We start from the raw sequence: 23501 nt of genomic DNA, 5'->3' as shown, positions 1-23501 counted from the left end.
GCAGTCAGTGTAAAAAAGTGGTGTCCTGTTCGACCGGCTATGCGCCCCTTAGAGTCTATGGGGCCCCTGCAGGGGCCCAAAAGGGGGCATGACCCCGTACCCCCTGGATCCGTCCCCGTGCAGCGCAATGTATATGAGTTGTTTACAGCTTACATAGCAAGGATCATTCATGAGAACGCCAGTTATTAAACGCATAATTTCTTACCCATTTTTTATTCAAGTGTAATGATGGTGTTAAGACCTCCCCATCCCCCTATTAAAAATTGGTAGTGCTGCTGCTGGTCGCATGGGCTGCAGTACGTGTGCTGAACTTCCACTTAAGCGCGCTGCATTTAGATGCAGGCTAGTGCAAATATTTTTTATCATAATTTCTAATTTACTACTCGATAAAATATCTCAAGAAACTATCGAAGAGTAATTCCAGACAAAATGTGGCTGACGTGTCGGAGGGAAATACTCCTGGGCTACGAATTTACATTTATGGCGCAAATGCTTCGTTCCAAATTTGTTTGGAATATCGGGGAGCTGCAGTGAATCTGTGGTACTTACGTAGCTTCCGTGGTTGAGTTGAGGAGTGACCGACCGGCTGCTGGTATTTTTCGGAGAGACTTGCCCAAATTAAATTGGGTGAGCACATTGTTTTATGCAGAATGCGTACTTAGTAAGGTCCGCGTAAGGCTTGAGCTTCCTAGGACTCTTGTTTGTTTTCTGCCTGACCACAGAACCTTTATATTCGTCTGTTTTGCGCGTCTCTTATGTTCTCGAAAGCTGTACTGTACATGTGGTAATGGCTGGCAAACAAATTCATGAAAATGCAAAGTTTGCATTTTCACTCATACTGATTTTAACACATGCATATTGTGTCATTTTCCGATGTTGGTTTGTAACATATGCTTTCTTACTAGCAAGGTTGTGTAGTATTCCCGGCAATGTTGAGATCGGATGGTTGGTTCATGATGTTGTATGGGAATCATTAACACAGAGTATGTCATCTGGTATTCATGGGCCAGAAGTGCTATATCTCTCCCAAGAATGTTGTGCTCACATTCTTAGTCACAACTTCAGGCATCAAACTGAAGCTAATGCACTTACTTTTCAGGTTTACTTGCCCATGCTAACATGGAGCTATTCAAAAGTGGTCTGAAAACAGTGCTTGGGCACTCAGAGCCAAGTCCTGAAGTGTCGGGAGCTGAGACTGTGAGTGCAGTAGCTGACCCGTGTGGCCAATACCCAGTCAGGTGTCATTTGGACTCAGTTACATTTTGTCTGTCGGATGCCATTTGGAAGTGTGCTTTTAGCAAAAGATGATAACACCCTGCATCTCATTTTAAAGTGCTGAATATTGGAGAAGTAGGGGCAGCTGTTTTTTGGGATGTTATGTGTTAAACAGTTAAGTGATGTACTTTATTAGGTGTATGTTCTGTGACTAGGACTTGATTAGTTTTCAGGCTGTCTGTCTAGACAAACAAACCAGATTTGTTTGTTTTAGAGCTCAAAATTGCTGGAGTTGTACTGTGGCTTATGATCACATGCTTGCTGCTGACCAGTGACATGTGATCTGGTGTAACCAAGTCTGGTGCCACCAGACCAAAAGGCTGTGATGGCAGGGTTCACTGTATCTGATAGCTGCCTGTCACATATATCGCTGTCACTAGGACACCTGTGACAGGTATTGTCTTATGATGGGTATTGTGTTTTCCTGTATACCAGGGCCCCAGGGGAAGTGACCAGATCACAGCACAGCAGCACTGTTTAGCAATGTATGTCACTCCCTGACCAAATGGAAGCCCTGGCACAAGTGTTTGATGATGTGCAGTGTGATATGGAAGTGCTCCTGTACCTGTTCTTGACCATTGTCATGGTTCCCTGTGACTTGCAGCTCTATCAGACTTTTTGGCAACTGGCATGACAGCCCATCACATGGCTAATAAATCAGGACATTTGGTTCCCATGTGCTTCCCATTTACTTCCTTTGGCAATACACATCCATGTGGCTGTGCCAAGTGTGTTTGTGTGCTGTATGATGTGACATGTGTTTCTGTAACTAGTCTTGGCAGCATGACAGGCAGCTTTGTGATGATGAGCAAATCATGTGCCATCTGCCTCCATGGCTAACATAATTGGCAGCTATTTATGTTTCAGCTATGTCATGGATAGTTGAGTGTCCAACCCTGGCCCTCTGGTAGGAGCTGTTTGACTGATAATTTCTGTGAGATATAATCATATGGCTGTGCCTTCCTTCATGACAAAGGCCATATGGTTGCCAGATGATTATGTGGCAGATGTTAACATTACTGTCCCTGACCTTTATGAAATACAGCCATGTGACCACCACTGACCCTGTGACAGCTGCTCACATGGCTGCCCTTATAATCCCATCGCAGATGATGATACCACTCACTGTATGACATCGGTTCAGGGCTCTTTTGCTGAGTTATTGACCTTTATTATATAAGGAAGTACTGGTCATTGACATAATCATGCAAACATTGGTTATATTGACATTATATGGTTTTGCCAATATGTGTATGTGAGTACTCTCAATACTACCAATGTATGCACTTCAACATCAGTTAACTAGTATCACCAGGTATCTTAAAGATTGGTAAGTCAGCATAAGAACTCTCAACAATACCACCCCCCCAAAAAAAGAGCATGATTCACAGTTGTATAGCCATATGGTAAGCACCTCTCCTGCCCTCAGGACAATTAACAGCATGGCTGATTCTATGACCTCTGTGATGGGTGGAGTGCCTGACCATGTGACCTTTGTGACAGGTGGAGCACCTAACCCTGCGACCTCTGTGAAAGGTAGAGCATCTAGCCCTGTGACCTTTGTGACAGGTGAAGCACCTGACCCTGTGACCTCTGTGGCAGGTGGAGCACCTGACTTTGTGACCTCTGTGACATGTGGAACACCTAACCCTCTGACCTCTGTGACAGGTGGAGCACCTGATACTGTGACCTCTGATGGGTGAAGTGCCTGACCCTGTTACCTCCATCACAGGTTGAGTGCCTGACCCTGTGACCTCTGACAGGTGGAGCACCTGACCCTATGAGTTCTGTGACAGGTGGAACACCTAACCTTGTGACCTCCATGACAGATTGAACACCAAACCCCATGATCTCTGAGATGGGTGGAGCACCTGACCTTGTGATCTCTATGACAGGTGGTATGTCTTACACTGTGACCTCTGATGGGTGGATTGTGTGACCCTGTGACCTCTGTGAGAGGTGGAGCACCTGACCCTGTGTCCTCTGTGACAGGTGGATCACCTGATACTTTGACCTCTGACAGGTGGAGCACCTGACTGCATGACCTCTGCGACAGGTGGAGCACCTAACCTTGTGACCTCTGTGACAGATTGAACCCCTGGCCTCATGACCTCTGGTAGGTGGAGTACCTGACCCTGTGATCTCTGTGACAGGTGGAACACCTGACCCCACAACCTTTGTAGCAGGTGGAGCATCTGACCACATGATCTCTGTGACAGATGGAGCACCTGACCCTGTGACCTCTGTGACAGGTGGGGCACCTAACCCCGTGACCTCTGTGACAGGTGGAGTACCTGACCCCATGACCTCTGTGACAGGTGGAGCGCCTGGTGGAGCGGCTCCGCTCGGCCACCCTCCTCGAGGATCGCCGGGATGCCTGTCGGGGCCTCAAGGCCATGTCCAAGAAGTTCCGGGTGGAGGTCGGAGCACAGGGCATGGGCGACCTTACTGACGTGAGTGAGGCGCAGGGGCGCAGCCAGGCTTTTCTTAAAGGTAGGGGGAAGTTAAGTGAGAACGCGTCACGCCGATTTTTAACGTTCTGTTAGGGTGCGATCTATGGTTAGAAAGGGAAAAATGCACTCCGACTGGAGAAGAGGGGGGGGGGGGGGGGACTAAACCCCGTTCGCTGCGCCCCTGGTGGGGCGTCACTGGTGGTGGCGGCGCTGTGAGCGCGCATTGTTTGGGCGGCCCCTTGCGCCAAGGATGGCGGTCTGTGCGTTCTGTTGTGACCGGTGGGGTGCGGCCTGTTGTGATCGGAGGGATAGCGGGCGGGGTGCGGCCTGTTGTGATCGGCGGGTTGGCGGGCGGGGTGCGGCCTGTTGTGATCGGCGGGTTGGCGGACGGTGTGCGGCCTGTTGTGATCGGCGGGATAGCGGGCGGGGTGCGGCCTGTTGTGATCGGCGGGTTGGCGGGCGGGGTGCGGCCTGTTGTGATCGGTGGGATGGCGGACGGGGTGTGGCTTGCTGTGATCGGCGGGCTGGTGGGCGGGGTGCGGCCTGTTGTGATCGGCGGGATAGCGGGCGGGGTGCGGCCTGTTGTGATCGGCGGGTTGGCGGGCGGGGTGCGGCCTGTTGTGATCGGCGGGTTGGCGGACGGTGTGCGGCCTGTTGTGATCGGCGGGATAGCGGGCGGGGTGCGGCCTGTTGTGATCGGCGGGTTGGCGGGCGGGGGTGCGGCCTGTTGTGATCGGTGGGATGGCGGACGGGGTGTGGCTTGCTGTGATCGGCGGGCTGGTGGGCGGGGTGCGGCCTGTTGTGATCGGCGGGATGGCGGACGGGGTGCGGCCTGTTGTGATCGGCGGGATGGCGGGCGGGGTGCGGCCTGTTGTGATCGGCGGGCTGGTGGGCGGGGTGCGGCCTGTTGTGATCGGCGGGCTGGTGGGCGGGGTGCGGCCTGTTGTGATCGGCGGGCTGGTGGGCGGGGTGCGGCCTGTTGTGATCGGCGGGCTGGTGGGCGGGGTGCGGCCTGTTGTGATCGGCGGGCTGGTGGGCGGGGTGCGGCCTGTTGTGATCGGCGGGATGGCGGGCGGGGTGTGGCCTGTTGTGATCGGCGGGCTGGTGGGCGGGGTGCGGCCTGTTGTGATCGGCGGGCTGGTGGGCGGGGTGCGGCCTGTTGTGATCGGCGGGCTGGTGGGCGGGGTGTGGCCTGTTGTGGTCGGCAGGATGGCGGGCTCCGTACTGGCTAGGGGACACACACGAGTTTTATGGGCATCACTTGACACTTAAAGTTGCGTTGAAGTCGTATAGTGTCGCACAGATTGTGATCCTGCGACGTATGGACCAAAACGTTAAAAGGACGTCGAAATCAGGTGTCGTATCGACGTTGACTGTAGGTCCTGTTTGTTTGTATGATGTAGGCTCAACATTCGTCTTGAAAACACTGCACACATTTCTCCCACGCTAGTGCACCTGTTTCAGGCCCTAACGTTGCGTTTGTGAAGCGTGCTATCTCCCATCCGATACGCCGACGTTTGCTGCAGTTTCCTGGGTCATTTGCATGAACGAACTTCTGTTCACCCCTTCTGGGGTTGGGGGGAGGAGGGAAGGAGGGCTAAGGAGAGGTTTTGCGTGTGCAAACTCGCTGAAAAGGCCATTTTAGCCCGCAGGAACGCGAAATGCCTGGCATTAGCATGGAATATGATTGTTTTTTACATTATTTGGTTTGTATGATTCCGATCAGCTTTAATATCCAACAGGAGCTTTTGGGATAATCTCTACCCCTTCTCCAGCCTTGGTTGGACAATAATTTCCTCGAAAAGAGATTCATGCACGCACTAGGAAAAAACAAACAAGTCACGTGCAATCAGCATTTCTATCCCTGTGAGGTAGCGAAATTGAAATCAGTGACCCAGCTCACAGATATTGCTAAAATCCATTTAGTTTTACGAATCTGCTCCGAGTTTTCGATTATCATCATTTAATTGCCCTCATTACAACGCAAGCAATGTATTCGTTAACAAGGGGGGGGGGGGGGGGGCACGTGCCGCCCAGGGCTACTACGTGAGAACGCCCCCGCTTGCTCCTGCTTTACCCACGTTGACACTGCCACTTCAAGTATTGGTGCCAGTTACACAGCGTGTTTGCTCCATGTCATTCTCACCGCGCGGACGCGGTTGCTCCAGGTTCTGGTGAACGACAGCGCCGACTCCGAGATCACCAGCTACGCCCTGGACTCGCTGTGCAACATCACATGCAGAGAACCGTTCGACGAGGAGGAAGGTAGGGGAAGGGAGTGTAGCTGTGCGCGTGCTGCGCTGTGCTCTGCTAATGTTGTGCAGTGTCGGACCGTGTGGTGGAGTGCTCGCGAGCGTGGTGTGAGCGTGGTGTGGTGCTCGCGTTATTGTGCTGTTTGCTCTATTGCAGTGTATGTGTCCCGATTTGAAGGAGGTTGGTCAGCCAGTAACAATTTTCGCTGCGCGACGGACAGCTGGCTATGTTGCGCCTATGTTGGTTATCATCGAAGTTTTGCGGTTTTATGTTGTGATGAGGGGTTCATTGTGTACCACTTAGCACTGGGTTGTCTTAATCCATAGCTGTGCGTTTTCACACGAATGGGGGTAGTTGTAGCCTGCAATTTGTTTGTGGTTTTGATCAAAAGACATCATCAGGGTGTTATTTGATATCTAAAAGTGCGCCCTATGTGTCGTCTTACATCCAAAAGCATAATGCGGCATTCATGTTACACCACAAAGGGTAGCTTTATTCACATTTCATGTCAATGCATACAGTGCCTGTAACTCTGCTCTGTTTGCGGTGCATTTTCCGTTTCGACGTCATTTGTGCACGATGTGTTATCTCATCGAAAAGAATGCCACATTCTCGCAAAGCGAACTCGTTGTCCACCTGAGCCATCTCCGTCTCCTCCCCCCCAGACATCGCGCACCCGGAGATCGGGGACCAGTTCACGGAAATCTTCATCAAAGCGCCGGAGAACGTGAACCTGGTGGTCGGCCTGCTGGCGGAGTACGACTTCAAGATCCGCTACCCGGCCGTCAAGCTCATCACCAACCTGCTGACCAACAGGTGAGGTTGCCTAGTGACGGACTTGGAGCGAGAAACGGGCAGATGAAAGCTGCTGGTGTGGTCAGATCACGGTGTATGTTGGTTTGTCACATATGTGTCGCAGTTAGAGTCGGAGTTGCGTAATCATGGATGCAGGACATACCATTTGACACGCGATGCAGGTTGTGCATATGTTCCAAAGCGAAGTGTCCTTTTCGACTTTTTCCACTTTGTTGTCGACTGTTTCCACACTGTTGTCCACTTTTCCACTTTGTTGTCCACTTTTCCACTTTGTTGTCCACTTTTCCACTTCATTGTCCTTTTTTCACCATGTTGTCTGCTCTTTCACCTTATTGTCCACTTTTCAACTTCAGTGTCCACCTTTTCCACTTTGTTGTCTACTTTTGGCTGATCGTTTGTCTCCGACTGTCCTGGGTGTCCGTGCTGATTGATAGCCGGTCCTGGTATCAGCCCTGGCATCTCCTCATTTGTTCTGCCTTTCTTTAGTGGTAGTCCCTCCATGGTTGTTTGTCTTAACCATCAGTCTTGCTTGTCTTTCTCAATGGTCACTGCTTGTTTCCACTGTCCATCTCCTGACGGGTAGCTCCACTTGTCTCTCGCTCCGTTTATCCCTTGTGTAGTTCCGTCTGTACTTGGTCTTTGATCGTCAGTTATCGTGGTTTGCAGCGGTTTCCCAGGCCGTTATTCTCCAGTGCGTATTCGTGAATCACTGTCATTATCCTCTGCTCTGAGGATCTTGTTATCTTTTAAAAACTGCTCCCCACCACTGTTTCCGTGTGATTGGCCGTAATTCATTATTTAACTTCCTGGGGGAAAGCATGCATGGTACAGGGTAAGAAGTCGTCAAAATATTCTTGTTTTCAGATAAATGACATGTGGTTGTTGATAGAGTACTTCATAACAACTTACAGTTAGAACCGGTTTTTACTGAAAATTCCATTTGTTTTCCTAGTTGTCTGTTATGACCGCCAATTCCAAACCGAAAGGTCAACATGCCTTGTCTTGTCTGAAGATGTTTTTCAAGGTCTCTCTAATAGCCACCGCTTATAAATCGGAAGATCAGGATTGTCATCTCAGACGGCACCTCACGCTGCGGTAAAGACGGCTGATTACCAGTTCACGTTGTCCGTCTCGACTCGCCGCAGGGCCCGCGAGCTGCAGGACCTCATTCTCGTGTCTCCGATGGCCGTGTCCAAGATGATGGACCTGCTCAACGATCCCCGCGAAGTCGTCAGGAACGACGTGAGTCGCGTCGGCAGCCTCTGGCATCTGGTGACGTCACTGGGACGGAGAATAAGACGGTGGCGCGTCTCGTCTGGTGGCCCTGGCTATGAGATAATATATAATATATGTAATGTTATAATGTTAGATATATGAAATAGATGATGCGATTATACTGTCATGCATTTCCCATATCTGTTTATCATTTTATATTTCCGCGTTTTTTATAAACTCAGGCAGTATTTAAGGTCTTTTGCGACTGCATTCCTGGATGGCAACCAATGGTGCTGAAGTTTTTTTGCGCTGGGAATCGAACCCCGAACCTTGTTCCATGAATTCACAGGCCTTATTGTCTCGACGATATATATATCTGTCCAACAAGCTTGGCAGTGCAGAGCAGAGCGCAAAACAGACAGAAGTGCAGAGCGCAAAACAGACATAATGGGATGTTCTTCTGTCCAGTCGTGCAGGGTGCGTTCAAGCGTTCAAGTTCAAGCGTTCAAATGCAAGCGTTCAAGTGTTCACCTCGTGACGTTGTTTTCCCAGGCGCTCATCATGCTGGCCCAGCTGACAAAAGGTAACGCGAACATCCAGAAGATCGTGGCGTTCGAGGGCGCGTTCGACCGGCTGTACGACGTCATCGTGGAGGAGGGCACGGCGGAGGGCGGCATCGTGGTGGAGGACTGCCTGCTGCTCATGCTGAACCTGCTGCGGAACAACGCCTCCAATCAGAGCTTCTTCAGGGAAGGTGAGCACGAGGACGGCGGAGAAGGGGGAGCGTTAGTGACGACAGGCTTAAAGCACCAAACCCAGAAGGGTGAGTCGGGATGGGAAGGGGAGAAAGGTGAGGTGGAGGGGGAGGGGGTGGAGGCATGTTGGTGTCGGGAACAGCGTGTCTAACCAGAGTTTCCCCGGTGGGGGAGGGGGGCGCCACGGGAGGGGACTCTGGAGAGGTGGCCGAGGGCCAGACGTGATGGGAGCGGGACGTCCGAATGGATCTACGTCAGGGGAGGGGGGCGGAGCGTCAGAGGGGAGGGGAGGGGAGGGGAGATGATTCACGCCGATTGAGTCGGGGGGGGGGGGGGGGGGCCGGCACGGCCATGTGTGAGGTCGTGGTGGGCTGTGGCCTGATGCTCCAGCAGTTCCGAATGGCCAGCCTGCTGCGATACTGGGCATGAATCCACCAAACTCGGCTGCTTCTGAACCCGTGTGACCGACACGATAGTGGACGGAAAGTATGAGGCAGGGGTCGAGGGAGAGGGGAGGGGGAGGACTTCGGCGCACCTAGGAGTGAGATCGTGCTGGACTTTCTCCTTTTGATACTTACCCTGCTCCATAATGACCTGCCGTAAGTAGATCTTCTTCCGGAAGGTGGGCATGTCGTGGACGGCTGCTCACGTCGGGGGGGGGGGGGGGGGGAATGCCTCGGTCGAGAAGGCCTCGAGATTGCACGGAATGGATCTGGATCGTTTCTTGTTAGAGACTGTTGTAACTGTTTAACAGTAAGGCCAGTGCCGGCGCTGGCGCGACACAAATAGTTGCAGTCCCTCACCCGCCGCCCGATTTACTAACGTGGCGCAGTGCGAGTTCTTATTATATTGCCTACCTTTTTCATGGGTCGTTGCTTTACCATTACATACGTAATACGGCTCATGGTACGCGCATGCGTATTTCATCATTCTGCATGTCGGCTGTCTCCATATGCAACGCGGTTATCACGCGCAGGCAGCTACATCCAGAAGCTGACGCCGTTCTTCAACCTGAACTCGGAGGAGCCGGACGCCGGCTGGTCGGCCCAGAAGGTCAGCAACGTCCACTACATGCTACAGGTGAGGGCGGCGACGCTGCCGGTGCGGTCGTCAGCGCTGCTGTGAGTGGCACCTGATCAGGCTGACTCTCACCGCGCCAGTCACCTGTAACGTGTCTGACTTTGTGGTTCAACAACATTTTATTTGCGTCCTTGCGGAACGCTGTTTGCGGCGTCAGCCGAGTACAGGGCACAGCGGGGTAAATACAGTGTTTCGGTGTTTTCGCCCGCGGTGTTGACGGCACCATATGGTTCCAGTTGACTGACGGGTTAGCTGTCGGGCCCCGACGCCGACAGGCAGTGACGCCGCTGGACTGACTATGGCATCACTGCCTGCCACTGACAGGCTGTGGTGCTGCCAGGTGGTGACATTACCACATGGTGGTGTTCACCAGTGGTGACGCGGACTGGTGTAACGACGATCGCCTGAAGTTGACAGACATCGACCGAAGCAGATTGTGACAATTGTGTTCTCATTAGTTGCATGTCCTCCTGACATGTTCTCATTAGTTACGTGTCCTCCTGGCATATTATCATTAGTTACGTGTCCTTCTGGCATGTTGTCATTAGTTACGGAGGCAAGCAGGGATATTGACGAGGCATCACAATGTGCAGTATGTGACAAAGGAGGCTTGCCACAGTGCGTATAGCCCTGTTGATTTTGCCATCCGTCATCATCAGTCCATCAGTCCATCATCATCAGTCCATCAGCAGCGCCGTTGAAGCAGTCGGTCGCGCTGGTGACGTTACCAACCGTCCGGTCGGCGCCCCGCCACCGGCGGCGGCGCAGTCAGCTGACGCCGCTCCTGGCCGCCAGGTGGTGCGCACGTTGGTCTCCCCCAGCAACCCCAAGCAGGACACGTCGGCCGCCCAGCGCGTCATGCACGCGTGTGGCCTGCTGTCGCTGCTCTGCCAGGTCAGATCGGGGGCGCGGCGCGGCGCGGCGCGGCGGGGCGGGGCGTTGCGGGGCGGGGCGGGGCGGGGCGGGGCGGGGCGGGCGGGGCGGGGCGGGGCGGGGCGGGGCGGGGCGGGGCAGGGCAGGACAGGAGGACAGGACAGGGCAGGTGGATGCGTCGTGTCACGGGGTGGTGTCGGCCCGGTTTGGCTAAGACGGAGGTTGTGGCGAGCAAGGTTGTGGTGATTGATGCTTGCTGCCGATCGACGCCCGCCGTGCCCTGCCCTTGGTTATCGCTCTCGGGCCAAGGAGCCAATCTGCACCAATCACCGTCTTCCATCACACGACACCGCTCCGCCATTGGCCGACTCGGTGGGTTGTCATGGTGACGGCGGCCGCTGTGGCAGGTTCTGATGGCCAGCGGCGTGCCGGCGGACATCCTGACCGAGACGATCAACGCCGTCTCGGAGGTGATTCGGGGCTCGGATGTGAACCAGCAGTTCTTCGCGCAGGTCATGGCGCCCTCAGAGCCGCCCCGGTGAGCTCGGGTTTTGGCGAGGACGTCGAAAAGCGTGTGTGCATCCTGAGTTCTTTGACTCGGTTTTTCTGGGGATATTATTGGCTTCTGGGGATTTCTGGGGATGAACTATGACTTTCCGTGTCGGGTTGTGGGTACTCGGCTCAGCTGGAATCACATGCGCTGTCTTGTGAATGATAAGCTGCGTGGTTAATTCTAAGCCTATTGCAGTACTTTTGACTTTCATTTTTGCGTTCCGCTTTTGGTTCGATTTTGCCATTAGGTTTCCACCTGGAAGTATTGAGCTCTACTACAAGTTCTTACGCTAGTGCATTCTTCCATCCGGCGCGTCGTATTGCCGTGCCGGTGTAAGATCACGGACGTCTGATCACGGCGACGTGCGACGTACTAGAGCCTGGTCCACACGACAGCGGCCGCACATTGCCGAGCCCTGTGTGACGCGTTGGCCGTTGTTCCAGACCGGCGATCGTGGTCCTGCTGATGTCCATGGTCAACGAGAAGCAGCCGTTTGTGCTGCGCTGCGCCGTGCTCTACTGCTTCCAGTGCTACCTCTACCGGAATCAGCACGGCCAGGCGGCCGTGGTGCAGACGCTGCTGCCGAGCCAGACGGTAGGAGGGTGAGTGGGGTTAAGGGGACCGGCAGGGTTAAGTATTCGTGTTGTATACGGTTGAGAACGTCTGTTGGTAAGGCGGGCTGTAGCTGCTTACGTGAGGTTCTGATTTATGTGTGCTGGTTGACTTATTTGCATGCATTTGGAGGAGGCATGTGCAGCTTCACGTGCTAATTCGGTGTGGTGGCCAAATTTCAATCTAGTGCTTTTGTGATGTGGTGCTGAGTTCAGTTCAGAAGTTAAGTAATTTATGCATTTTTAGCAGTGGCTCCCAGTGCTGGCGCCTTGCACCTAGTTCAAATGCGCTGTAGCTGGGGTGATCAGCTCGGTCGATGGATTTCATTTTAAGCGCTCGTTTTGTCTGCGCAATCTTTTTATGCTGGCGACATGTGACATCTCGCTACTCATGAGTCAGAGGAAAAAAGAATGAGCAAAACACTTAACAAACAAGACATAATAAGACATAAGTCTAGTGAAACATATTATGTCTGTGACGCCATTCGACCATTCTTACGGCAGACCGGGCCGGATTGTTTCCCTAACAGACCAGCAACTCTAAAGAGCCATATCCTCTCCAACCAATCACCACTATCGTCTTAACAGGCCCCAACTACCCACTATCGCCCCAACAAGCCCCAACCACCCACTATGACCCACCAAAATCGTAACCACTGACTAACGCTCCAATAAGCTCCAAGCACCCACTATCGCCCCAATACAAGTCCAATCCACCGCCCAACGGCCCAAGCCCACTGATCGCCACACAAGCCACCCACTACGCGTGGGACAAGTTACCACTATCTTCCCATGAAGCCCCAAACACACACTATCGTCCCAACAAGCTCCGATCACCCACTATCGCCCCAACAAGCTCCAGCCACCCACTATCGTCCCAACAAGCCACAACCACGTACTATCGCCCCAACAAGCGGTATCTGACCCGCTGCCGGGCTGTGCTCGCGCGCCCGTCAGCCTCCGGCATCACGGCGGGCCAGCTGCTGTGCGGCGGCCTCTTCTCCAACGACCCGCTCTCCAACTGGTTTTCGGCGGTGGCTCTGTCGCACGCGCTGGTCAGCAGTCCGGAGCAGCGCGCCCAGCTGCTGCGCGTGCAGCTGGCGACCAGCGTGGGCAACCCGCCCGTCAGCCTGCTCCAGCAGAGTGTCACCATACTGCAGCAGGTGGGCGGCAGCGGTGGTGATGTCTACTGAGGTCTATAGAGATCCGCCTGGGTTTGCCGAGGTCTACCAACGTTTGCTGAGGTCTACCGGGGCTGGCCGAGGTCTACTGGGGTTTGTCGGCGTCCATCGGGGTTTGCTGAGGTCGACTAGGGTTTTCCTAGGTGTACCGGGGTTTGCCGAGGTCTACCGTGATCTACCGAGATTTAACAGGGTTTGCGGAGGTTTACCGGAGCCTGCCGAGTTTTACCGAGATTTAGCAGGGCTTGCGGAGGTTTACCGGAGCCTACCGAGTTTTACCGAGATCTACGTGGATCTACCGGGGCTATCGAGGTCTACCGGTAGTAGCCAAGGTTATACTAAAGAAAACTAGTTGTCATGGTGTGGACCGGGGCGTACTGGTGTCTACCGAGGTTCTCCAGGCGTCGGTCTACCGAGTGTCTCCGAGACTGTACCAGCGTGAACCGTATCTGTGCTAGTGTCCATCTAGATCTGTCCGTGTCAGACGGGATTTCTCTTGTTACAACTGTCGCGCTCCGATGGGGTCCTCCGTGGCTAAAAGATGGCGTCAATCGAGGCTTTTAAAATTTCGGCTCATTGGGCCGACAGCCAACTCTTGTAATGGAGGAAAGAAATCGGCAGGCACCTTTCCTCTTGGGAGATTTCGGCGTACCCAGTGAAGCCTGAAGCTGAAGGTCTACCGGCATCCACCGCTTGACCGGTGGACGCCGGTAGAATCCGGCCGGCTCTGACCAGTGGATGAGCTTGAGTCCATAGGAGGACCATTGCGTTGGGCTGTGGCGTGCGCGGCTCCCCGTCAGTGCGCGGTGCCATGCGCGATCTGTTTACCTGTTGCTTTCGAAATGTGAACATCTCACCCCGTGTCCCCCGGCCCCCGCGCGAAACCCCATGACCTCCCCTCCTGTGTCTGTCCTGAGCCTGCGCCCATTACCTCTGGTCTTTCTCTGCCCCCCCCCCCCCCTAGATCGATCGTTGGCCGTTCCTTTCGCCCCCCCCCCCCCGTCCCCAGACGAGACGCCGTGGTTTGCTTTCTTGTCCGCTCTTCTTCCCCTGAGTCCATCGGCTCCCGTCCGCCTCTGCCCTCCCCCCCCCCCCCCCCACCTCCTCCATCCCTAGAGTAGGGTTGTGACCTCTCCTCCCTCCGGCGCCCGGCCCCGGGACGGGTCACGTGACTTGGCGCCGTGCCTGCGCCGCCAGACGGCTCGGCTGCAGACCAGGGTCGGCCTGCTGATGCTGCTGGGCACGTGGCTGGCGCACTGCACGCCGGCCGCCAACCAGCTGCTGCACATCCCCAGCACGGTGCCCTACCTCATGTCACAGGTGAGGCTCGCAGGGGTCACGGGCGAGGTCAGCGCAGGTCACAGGTCACAGCTGTGTGCCTCGCTGCCGGTCAGAGGGCCGCCGCGGCAGCTGTCGGGTCGGGCTGTGCTTCGTCGCAGGTCGGAACTGCGACCTGCCTCGCGTCGCAGGTCAAGAGCTGCGACCTGCCTCACGTCGCAGGTCGGAGTGGAGTTTCAGGTCAGACGAGAGGGGCACGACTCGGGTCATATGTCAAAAAAGCGCTCAAAGTCAGCTTACAGGTCAGGAGTCTGCCCTACTTGAGGTCATAGCCTACAGTAGGTCACATGTTGTGCTGTCACGTGGACGAACTCAGGTCGCGTTCGTCGCCTGTTCGTAACGTATTCTTGCCCAGCCAATCAGGACCATAGGACTGGTGGGATCCGCTGATACTGTTGGGATCGGCTGATATTGATGGGATCGGCTGATACTAATGGGATCAGCTGATACTGATGGGATAGGGTGGTGCTGGTGGGATCGTCTGGTACCAATGGGATCGGCTGATGCTGGTGGGATCGACTGATACTAATGGGATCGGCTGATGCTGGTGGGATCGGCTGATACTGATGGAATGGGCTGGTACTAATGGGATCGGCTGGCACTGGTGAGATCGGCTGATACTGGTGGGGTCGGGATACTAATAGGATCGGCTGATACTTATGGAATCGGTCGATACCGGTGACATCGGCTGATAGTGATGAGATTGGCCGGCACTGGTGGAATTGGCTGATACTGATGGGATCGGTTGGCAAGACCGTTAATAAAAAACTTCCACGGAATGTCGGAGAAGCTGCTCTGCCCTCCGCCCCCCAGCTCGCGCGTTTGTGCTCACCAACGCAGTGCGTTTGACCGTGGCCTGGGCCGGCAGCTGACGAGTAACGAGAGCGACGAGCTGGAGCAGCTGTGTCAGGGCGTGTGCGCCTTCATCATGGGCCTCTGCGTCATCTCCACCGACAGCTCCGTCCCCAACTACACCAAGGTCAGTCGCCTGCCGCACTACGCCGCACGCCTTGAGAGAGCCCTCCAGGCAGCATGAGCGTCCCCGTACGCGGCGCCGGGCTGGTCGAGAGTCACGGCAGTTGGCGTGGCGGCTGCGTGGCGCTGTGCCTGCTGCCTTTGCCTTTTCCGGCTGAAATACATCGACGGCGAGGGGATCAGTGAACAAAGAGGCGGCTTTTCTAGTCTAGCAACGACACAAATCAGTCCTAGATTTATTTTAAGGTCCAGGTGGCGTCAAAGGAAGCCGGCGCTGCAGGCAACCCTCGCACGCACCAGCTCTCACTCAGGCTTGCGCCTGACGGTAATGACCTTAGGTCGGTCGGCAAATAACGTAAGTTGACTAGAAAGCCAGTGAATGGCCCCGACCAGTTGTTGGGTGCCCTGTCACGCGCATCCAGGCAGGTTGCTCCCCGACTGGGATGGACGTGTGTCTGACATAGCGTCTCCGTCCTGAGCTGACCTGACCTGATCTGGTGATCCGGACATCACCAGATCTCTTCGACCTCAGCAGTCTCCGACCCGACCTGGCCTGACCCGACCTGACCTGACCTGACCTGACCTGACCTGACCTGATCTGATGATCCGGGCACCTGACTGGGATCTCTTCAACCCCAGCAGTCCCTGGGTTCGACGTAACGTGACCTGACCTAACCTGATGATCCGCGCATCTGGCCAGATCTCTCCATCATCAACAGTCCCTGACCTGACCTGACCTGGCCTGACCTCGCTGCATCCTCAGGAGGACCTGACGCAGCTGATCGAGCGGCGCGTCGGCGTGGAGACGTTCCTCAACAAGCTGAGCCTGGTGATGAAGCACGAGCTGTACAGCCGCAGCCTGAAGCACCCGCAGCTGAGCGCCCGTGAGCCCCGTCACCTGGTGTTCGAGCACGAGTTCTGCAAGCTCTTCAAGGCCCTGGAGGGTGAGTCCGGCGCCGGAGCAGGATATAGGCGAGAAGGTGATAGATGGGCGAGAAGTGCCGGTGGAAAACTAATCAGGAGGGATGGTGGGCAATGTGGTCGCGGACTCTGCGAGAAATTAGGCGGAAGTGGTGAGAGGCTGCAGACGAGTTGTAATTGGCGCGGTCTCAAAACAGAAGAGTTGTGGTTGATGCAGTTGCGAATTAGAAGGGATCACGCTTGGTGTAATTACAAAATACAATGGATTTTAGCTGGTGGCATATTTCTCGACGTTTGTCGCCGTTAGGCTGTTAGAAACCGGGGTCAGTGAAGGTTTTCTGCTGCGAGAGTGGGTCCCAGATATTTATGAGGCGGACCCAGTGCCTCTGAACACCTGTTCCCGTGCGACCCAGGCAACCCTCGACTATCGCTGTGGTCAGCTGAGGCGGGCACCGCTATTCAGAAGCGCGTCAGACTGATGACGTCACTGGCCGTTCACAAGCAACGTAGCCAAAGTTTTGCTCGGCGGTGTCACACAGGGTGACGTCCTAATGACGTTACTGACCGTTTACAGGTATTGTAATCACGGTTATGCCGCGAATGGTGTTTCGCCCAAGGTGACGTCACACTGACGACGTCACCGCTCGTACGCAGGCGCTGTGATCAAGGCGGTGACGATGGAGGACGAGGAGGGCGGCAGTCAGTCGCCGTCGCCCGAGGAAGAAAACGACTCCCAGATGGTGCAGCGCTACAAACAGCTGATCCGGCAACAGGTGATATACTTGTGACGTCATTTGACGCGGAATGCGTGGCGTGATTGATTCAGTGGGTGTTGTAAGGCGTTGGCTTTATAACCTGGGTGCGTGGAAATCGCGTTCGTATAACGCGTTGACGTTCTGCCTTTTCGTTTGTTTGTGATTTCCTATGACATTAGGCCTTCGCATGCTTTTCAAAGTTGTCTCAAAAAGATGCTCGAGAATCAGCCAGCAAAGACAGTGTAGGTATTAGTGCAGTGAGCCTGCTAAACTGCACCACGGGAGTAGATGGCTCTCTGTATGTCGCTGGTGATGCGAGCGTGATTTGGGTGCAGTCACAGCGCCACCCGTCATTCTATGTCGGCTTGCATCTGCCTGTTGTCCAGGTGTTCCCCATGCGGCTATCACTTCAGTTGGGTCTGAGCAGTCTACCACCCATATTGATATCCATTGTATGATCGGATCATTTTCGCGTATACATCGATTTCTCGGTCGCCGTCCATCTGTCATCTGCTTATCATCTGACTGCCACCAGTTGTAATTTGTCTCTGTGACCCGTATATGCCGCTCATCTGTGTCGTGACTCAGCTGCTTGCCACTGAGCTGTTGTTTCATTGTCAGCAATCTGGCATCTGCTTCTCACCATATATTATCTACCCATTTACCCTACCTACCCTTATTATCTACCCGTCACCACCTGTCATCCGCCTGTCACCACACGTCACCTGCCTGTCACCGTCTGTTACATACTATCACCATCTGTCGGTGGTCTGTCATCATCCGTCGCATGCCCGTCACTATCCGTCACCTGCCCATCATCATATTCACACACTGTCACCATCTTCATCCGCCCGTCACCATCTATCGTATGTTCATTACCGTTTTCCATCTACCCGTCACCATATGCCATCTGCCTGTCACTTTCTGTCACATACTGTCACATGCATCACCATCTGTTGGTTGTTTGTCACCATCTGTCTTCTGTCTGACACCATCTGTCACCTATCCGTCACCATCTGTCGTCTGTCTGTCAGGACGAGGAGCTGGCCAGTCTGCGCGCCTCGCGGTCCGTGCTGGAGGCGCAGACGGAGGCGCAGCTCCTCCAGATCAGCGAACTCAGCTCCAGCGTGGCGCAGCTGCGTGACCAGACCACCTTGCTGCGCGCCCAGATCAACACCGGTGCGTGCGCCCTCGGTCGCCGTGCTGGCTTGTTGGCTAGGCTAGGCTCGGTCGCCTTGCTGGCTAAGTTTTGTGACACATGTGCTTGTGTCTGACTGGTGTCGGGCGTGTTTGAACGACGCCGATGTAAAGGACATCCAGGCCGCCGTCCGTGTCCAGCTTTGCCCTCCCAGCTCTGGTGTGAATTCTTGTCCTTTTCGCCCTGTTTAGTGAAACTATGTTGCGCGCATGTGATGTTTGTGGGACATGTTCAGGAAGGGCAGCCGTCGCGGTCATTCTTGACTCTTTATTGCGGCGCACGGCCTGCTTGAGCGCACCATGCCGTCATGTTCCCAGATCCGAACCGACCGGTGGCAGCGGGCGACGCTAGCGCTTCAGCCTACCAGCAACAGATGGCGTTGATGTCGGAGCAGCACAACCAACAGATGGCAGCACTCAACGCCGACTGGGAAAGGCGCATGCAGGAACTCACCAGCGAAAACTCCCGACTCCAGGAGATATTGGAGTCACAGGAGCAGGAGCAGCAACATCAGCAGCAAGCAATGGTTAGTGGGAAGTGGGAATGCAGTGTTACTAAACATTTTGTTTGTTCTTCTGTCCATAACCTTTAAAACGTGGATGTGATGTTAAAAGCGGATCGGTGAATTGTCGATTCGCGGTGCAACTGATAATTTTAGGGCTTGAATTCAATTGTGTTCTGTCTTGTTACTTAAATCAAACATTGATGTCTTAGGTTCGTTGTGTGCATACGTTTGAATGTATTGTGCAATTTGCTCTCTGAGATTCCATCGTCTCCAGCTCAAACAATTCTAACGATGGAATATGACTTGATGGAAAACCTAAGGCAGCTGCTGTTTTTCAGTAGATTCTCTTGAACATGCTGCGTCGTACCGTTCGTTCGAAGATAAACGTGCTCGTTAACCGGCTTGCGTTGTTCGTCAGACCAACATGGCGCCCCCCGCATCGCCGGCTGCTGACCCTGCCGAGGTCACGACCTTGCGGTCTCAGGTCAGCGACCTCCAGCGACAGCTCGCGACGGTGCAGCTGGGCGGCGCAGACGCCGAGCTCGCGACCCTGCGACACCAGGTCAGCGACCTGCAGCGACAGCTCGCCGCCGCCGGCGCCGAAGCGGCCGAGGTCGCGACCCTGCGGCGTCAGGTCAGCGACCTCCAGCTGGCGGCGGCGCGCGGCAGCGACGCTGACGGCGAGGCGGCGACGCTGCGGTCACGAGTCGCCGAGCTGGAGTCGCGTCTGGCGGCGGCGCCGGCGCCGGCGCCAGCGGAGACGGAGCCGGAGCTGCAGCGGCGACTGCGCGAGCTGACGGCCGAGGTGGCTGAGCTGCGCGCGCGGGACGCCGAGCTGGAGGAGCTGCGGCGCGAGCAGGAGGACCTGCTGGTGCTGCTCACCGACCAGGAGGCGCGGCAGGAGGAGTACAAGCGGCGGCTGCGGCAGCTGGGTGTGCAGGTGAGGGGCGAGGGAGGCACTGTTCGAGGACGGACCCGGCACCGACTGGCGAGATGTGGGGACATTCTGGTGGGAGAGACGAGCTTGATGAGCTGCCCTGATGCCAGGGGCTGTGTAATCTGGCTGTTACTATGGCGGTAATATGGATTTGGTATGGCTGTGTGCTATGACCGTTGCTGCCTGTGGTATGTGGGTAGCGAGTCTCCGTCGCCTACTGCACAACGCCGAGTGGGTAGGTGATTGAGGGTGCGGGTAGAGTGTCAGTGCTGCCCAGCACCGGGTCGGCGGGATCCCAGGTGGACTGTGTGGGCTGTGTTTAGTGCGATGGACTGGGGGACTGTTGACTGGGGCAGTCTGGTGTAAGTCTCAGTCCGGCAGCCTGATCAGTCAGTCTCCACGGACTCTCTCTCTCTCTCTCTCTCTCCATGGCGTGCAGGTATCTGGGCGCCCTGAGTTGAGCCGGCGGAGCTGGCGGGCGTGGTCGAGGGTCGTTGGGTGGCGTGTCGGGAGGGGTGGCTGGCTTGGTTCTCAGCAGCGGTCTGGTGAGGTATTGAGGGGGCCAAGGTATGGGGCAGTAGGGGTGCTAGCCGGTGTGGTACAAAAACCCGACTTGTGGTGGGCGGCAAGAGGTCGATTTGGCTCACCTGTGGTTGAAAGTTAAGAAAGCGTGCTCTAGATAGTCGTCAAAAACACCTCTGCACAAATACCCCGCCATCCTGGCACCATACAGCACGGCACCACTGAGTTCGATGAGTCTCTTGGCAGTGTGGTGATGCTGACAGACGGGAGGGACCCGCTGACCCTGACGCCACCCTGCCTGCAGGTTGAAGACGACGACGACTAGCTGACGCTCCCGGCGCTTCGCCTCAGGACAGAGCAGATATGGGCCTACCACTGTGCAATGCCCGCCGGGCCCGGGCGTGGCACTCCCAGCGTACACTGCAGCGCCGTGGCGCGCCCAGTGTACGTCGGCTTCCACACGGGGCCTTCCCGCGCGTGTCTGGTGTCTAAGGACGGTGTGGCAGCAGGGAGCTGGTGGTCGCCGTGATCGGGGCGTGGCTCGCGGGCGCCGGGCGGGGCGCATTCTGGGGACCACGCCCGGGGCGGTGAAGACCGTGGTGATCGTGGACGTCAGCTGTGCTGTCGCAGGATTGATGGCACCGACGTGGCTGAAGCGGCGGCCGAGGCTGAAGATGAGTTAATGGAGCTGGCTGGGGCAAGCGTGAAGGAGCCGGTCTGATGGTGCCGAAAAGCGATGTGTGCCTGATGTGACGTGATCTGGCCATGTGTTGCGCTGGTGTAATGTGGAATGTGGTGTAATCCGCAGTGATGGGAGTATAGAGGACCGATCGGTACGAACAATTGCTTCGGTTGTGATTGCCCCGGCCGGTGACATGGTGCGCTGCTGTCTCTGGTGGCGGCCGGAGTGCGGCAGGCGCTCCGACCCATTAGCAGAGCCGAGGAGGGGGGGGGGGGGGGGGACTAGGTCCTGCCTTTCTTGATCGTAACCGCCAGTCATCATTGATTTTCGACGGGCCGGTCCGTCGCGGCTTTGGCAGAATGTGGCGGTCGCGCATGCGCATAGCGGTCCGTTTGGTTGACAACCAGGCATATCTTGAAAAGCCGGGTACATGAAGTCCGGGCACACTGGCGTGTCACCATTTCTGTGACCTCTAGGTCACCGGGTCAGCGTGCCGCTCGGTCTGTTTTGCCGAGGGTTGGGGGCTTGCCTGTTGTGACGCCCAGTGCAACCGTCGCGGAGCTGTTCGTCGTCTGGGCGCAGTAGCTGTACATAACACGCGCTCGTGTTTGCGGGACCTAAGCTTCTGAGGGAGGACGTGCATTCCGTCACTATTTTTATACGCTGGTGTGCGGTGATTTTGGACGAGGGTGCAATGCCGGGCCGTTATTGGAATATTCCAGAACTGAATCGCTTATCAAACTGTCGTGATGGGTGTTGAAATACATGCGTTGTCAATGTCACCTTTGCGCAAGTCTGACGACTTCACACTTTGCTCGGCCTTGACGGCATGAATCCGGTGACTGATATAAACAAAACGAGTCGATTCGTGCGAATTCGGACGGCCACTTCATAACGACATGCGGGGAGGCCTTTCTGGACCGCACGGAGATCGCGCGTTCAGGTACTGGAGTCATAAGTTTAAAATTGTTGTTCCATGGGTTTCCGTTAGTCCATATATGACCGCTCGAATCCTCTATTGTGCATTGTATATATATATATATATATATATATATATATATATATATATATGTGTATATATATATATATATACATATATATATGACCGCTCACATCCTCTATCCTTGCCTATGCATAATTTAAAGAAAAGGAGGTGACCGCTGCAGCCGAAGCTCCCCAAACACAAATATCATCTTCGAAATCGTAGCTTGTTGGCTCGATGAATACGCTTAATTAACCTTGATTTGCGTCCATTGGATTAGGCGTCTTCCCTTTAAACGGTGTTCGATATACCTTCACTCTGCCTCAGTGCTGGGGTTTTAGCAGTGACCCGTCAGCCGCTGTCACCGTTCCTCATGCAATGCTCCACTGAGCCACATGGTTAATCGGGCCCGTCTGGAGGCGGCCGTTATTTAAGAGCAATGTCCGCTGCCTTGTCGCTGACCAATCAAAACGTGACAGCAGCCCAGACCGATCAATCAAAGCGCAAGGATATGTCTCAGACGGTTGTAAAAAAAAAACTCATCGAGGTTGGGAAAAATTGCTTTAGTCGAGGGAGAACGATTTGAAGTGCTACGTACGTCATCTGGGTGGGTTGTAAAGTGATGTCATACCTTTCACGTCATCGCTGTAACGTCGCGAAATACTCAGTGGCTCCTCTTACGCCGCGAAATATATGCAATGATTCCTACCGCGTCGCGAGGCAGTTGCGGTTATTTATTCCAGGAAAAGGGCGAAGTTCCCTATTTCTAAACATTGACCACATGAACCCCACTCTATTGCCGTCCTTTTGTGAACCCTGCATGCACGTCACCTTTTCATGCTTGGCAGCCTCCAAGCGCGCAAAAGTCGAGCAGGGCGAAAATTAACGCACGAGTCCCATGCGGTTTTCAAAATGCGTGAGATGTTTGCGCATCATGCATACATACTCATCGCCCGCAATTTGAAAATGGCATGCGACTTGCGCGTTAGTTACGCGATACTTGCGAAGCGTTTGTTATGACGAAAGAAAGCGGACGCGTTGCTAAAACGTGCCTCAGGGAGGGTGCCAGATGTCAAATTACCTCCCGAAACCCGCGCATTTGGAGGGAAATTCTGCGAAATCGTCCATTATCTAGCGCATATGTCTTGACTCAGCTGGAAGGAAGGGGCGGGGGGGGGGATGCAGGCAAAGGTACTGGGTTAACATAACCTTCAACATTGGCAATATTGTTGTAAGATGTGTGTTGTTCCACTCAAAATGACGGCACATGGAGCACCGTGATGAATATATATGTCTGGTTTGCCAACAGTTCGGCGTTATTTTCTGTACTTGACCATGCATAGGGCACTTAGCAGTGTTGAAGAAACAGGCGGCAGCTATCCCGCCATTTCGCACGGAAGCACAGGAGTGTCATTAGCCCACACCGCAAAAAGAGGCGGAAAGTGATCGGAAAGCCTGCAGCAGCGATGAGCTGAGTCTCGACAACCCATGTTCCGAATCCACACTGATGTAAAGACTTGATGACGTCATCAACGGCGGTGAGCCATGCCGGGGCCTTATCGGGGCGTTGATAGGCCGGCGCCACTCAGCCAAGACGGGCGCCTGCGATAGGCTGCAGCCA

At 54.9% G+C, this 23501-nt stretch overlaps 1 protein-coding gene across 1 annotated transcript; it reads left to right on the top strand.

Moving 5' to 3' along the window:
- The first annotated feature begins 548 nt into the window (after positions 1-548).
- p115 (General vesicular transport factor p115) lies at positions 549-21699 on the top strand. The gene is made up of 22 exons (XM_037228079.1): positions 549-627; positions 1100-1197; positions 3594-3728; positions 5897-5993; positions 6647-6797; positions 7943-8039; positions 8565-8766; positions 9744-9847; positions 10643-10741; positions 11128-11258; positions 11717-11867; positions 11948-11954; positions 12842-13047; positions 14263-14385; positions 15272-15382; positions 16142-16322; positions 16954-17072; positions 18089-18233; positions 18570-18778; positions 19176-19337; positions 19566-19697; positions 20521-21699. Exons 2-22 carry the CDS (start codon positions 1120-1122, stop codon positions 20539-20541), a joined length of 2661 nt encoding a protein of 886 aa, XP_037083974.1. The 5' UTR covers positions 549-627; positions 1100-1119; the 3' UTR covers positions 20542-21699.
- The last annotated feature ends 1802 nt before the right edge of the window (positions 21700-23501 follow it).

The sequence above is a fragment of the Pollicipes pollicipes genome, unplaced genomic scaffold (assembly GCF_011947565.3).
Source record: "Pollicipes pollicipes isolate AB1234 unplaced genomic scaffold, Ppol_2.1 Scaffold_6052;HRSCAF=7182_pilon_pilon_pilon, whole genome shotgun sequence".
Taxonomy (NCBI): domain Eukaryota; kingdom Metazoa; phylum Arthropoda; class Thecostraca; order Pollicipedomorpha; family Pollicipedidae; genus Pollicipes; species Pollicipes pollicipes.
This window is presented reverse-complemented; position numbering and strand designations above follow the sequence as displayed.

What these genes read in the sequence shown, in the direction of transcription:
- p115 (XM_037228079.1), top strand. Translation starts at nt 1,120, where the DNA reads ATGGAGCTATTCAAAAGTGGTCTGAAAACAGTGCTTGGGCACTCAGAG. An exon ending in GCATGGGCGACCTTACTGAC is followed by an intron (nt 3,729 to 5,896) that starts GTGAGTGAGGCG and finishes CGGTTGCTCCAG; the next exon opens with GTTCTGGTGAACGACAGCGC. An exon ending in ACCAACCTGCTGACCAACAG is followed by an intron (nt 6,798 to 7,942) that starts GTGAGGTTGCCT and finishes GACTCGCCGCAG; the next exon opens with GGCCCGCGAGCTGCAGGACC.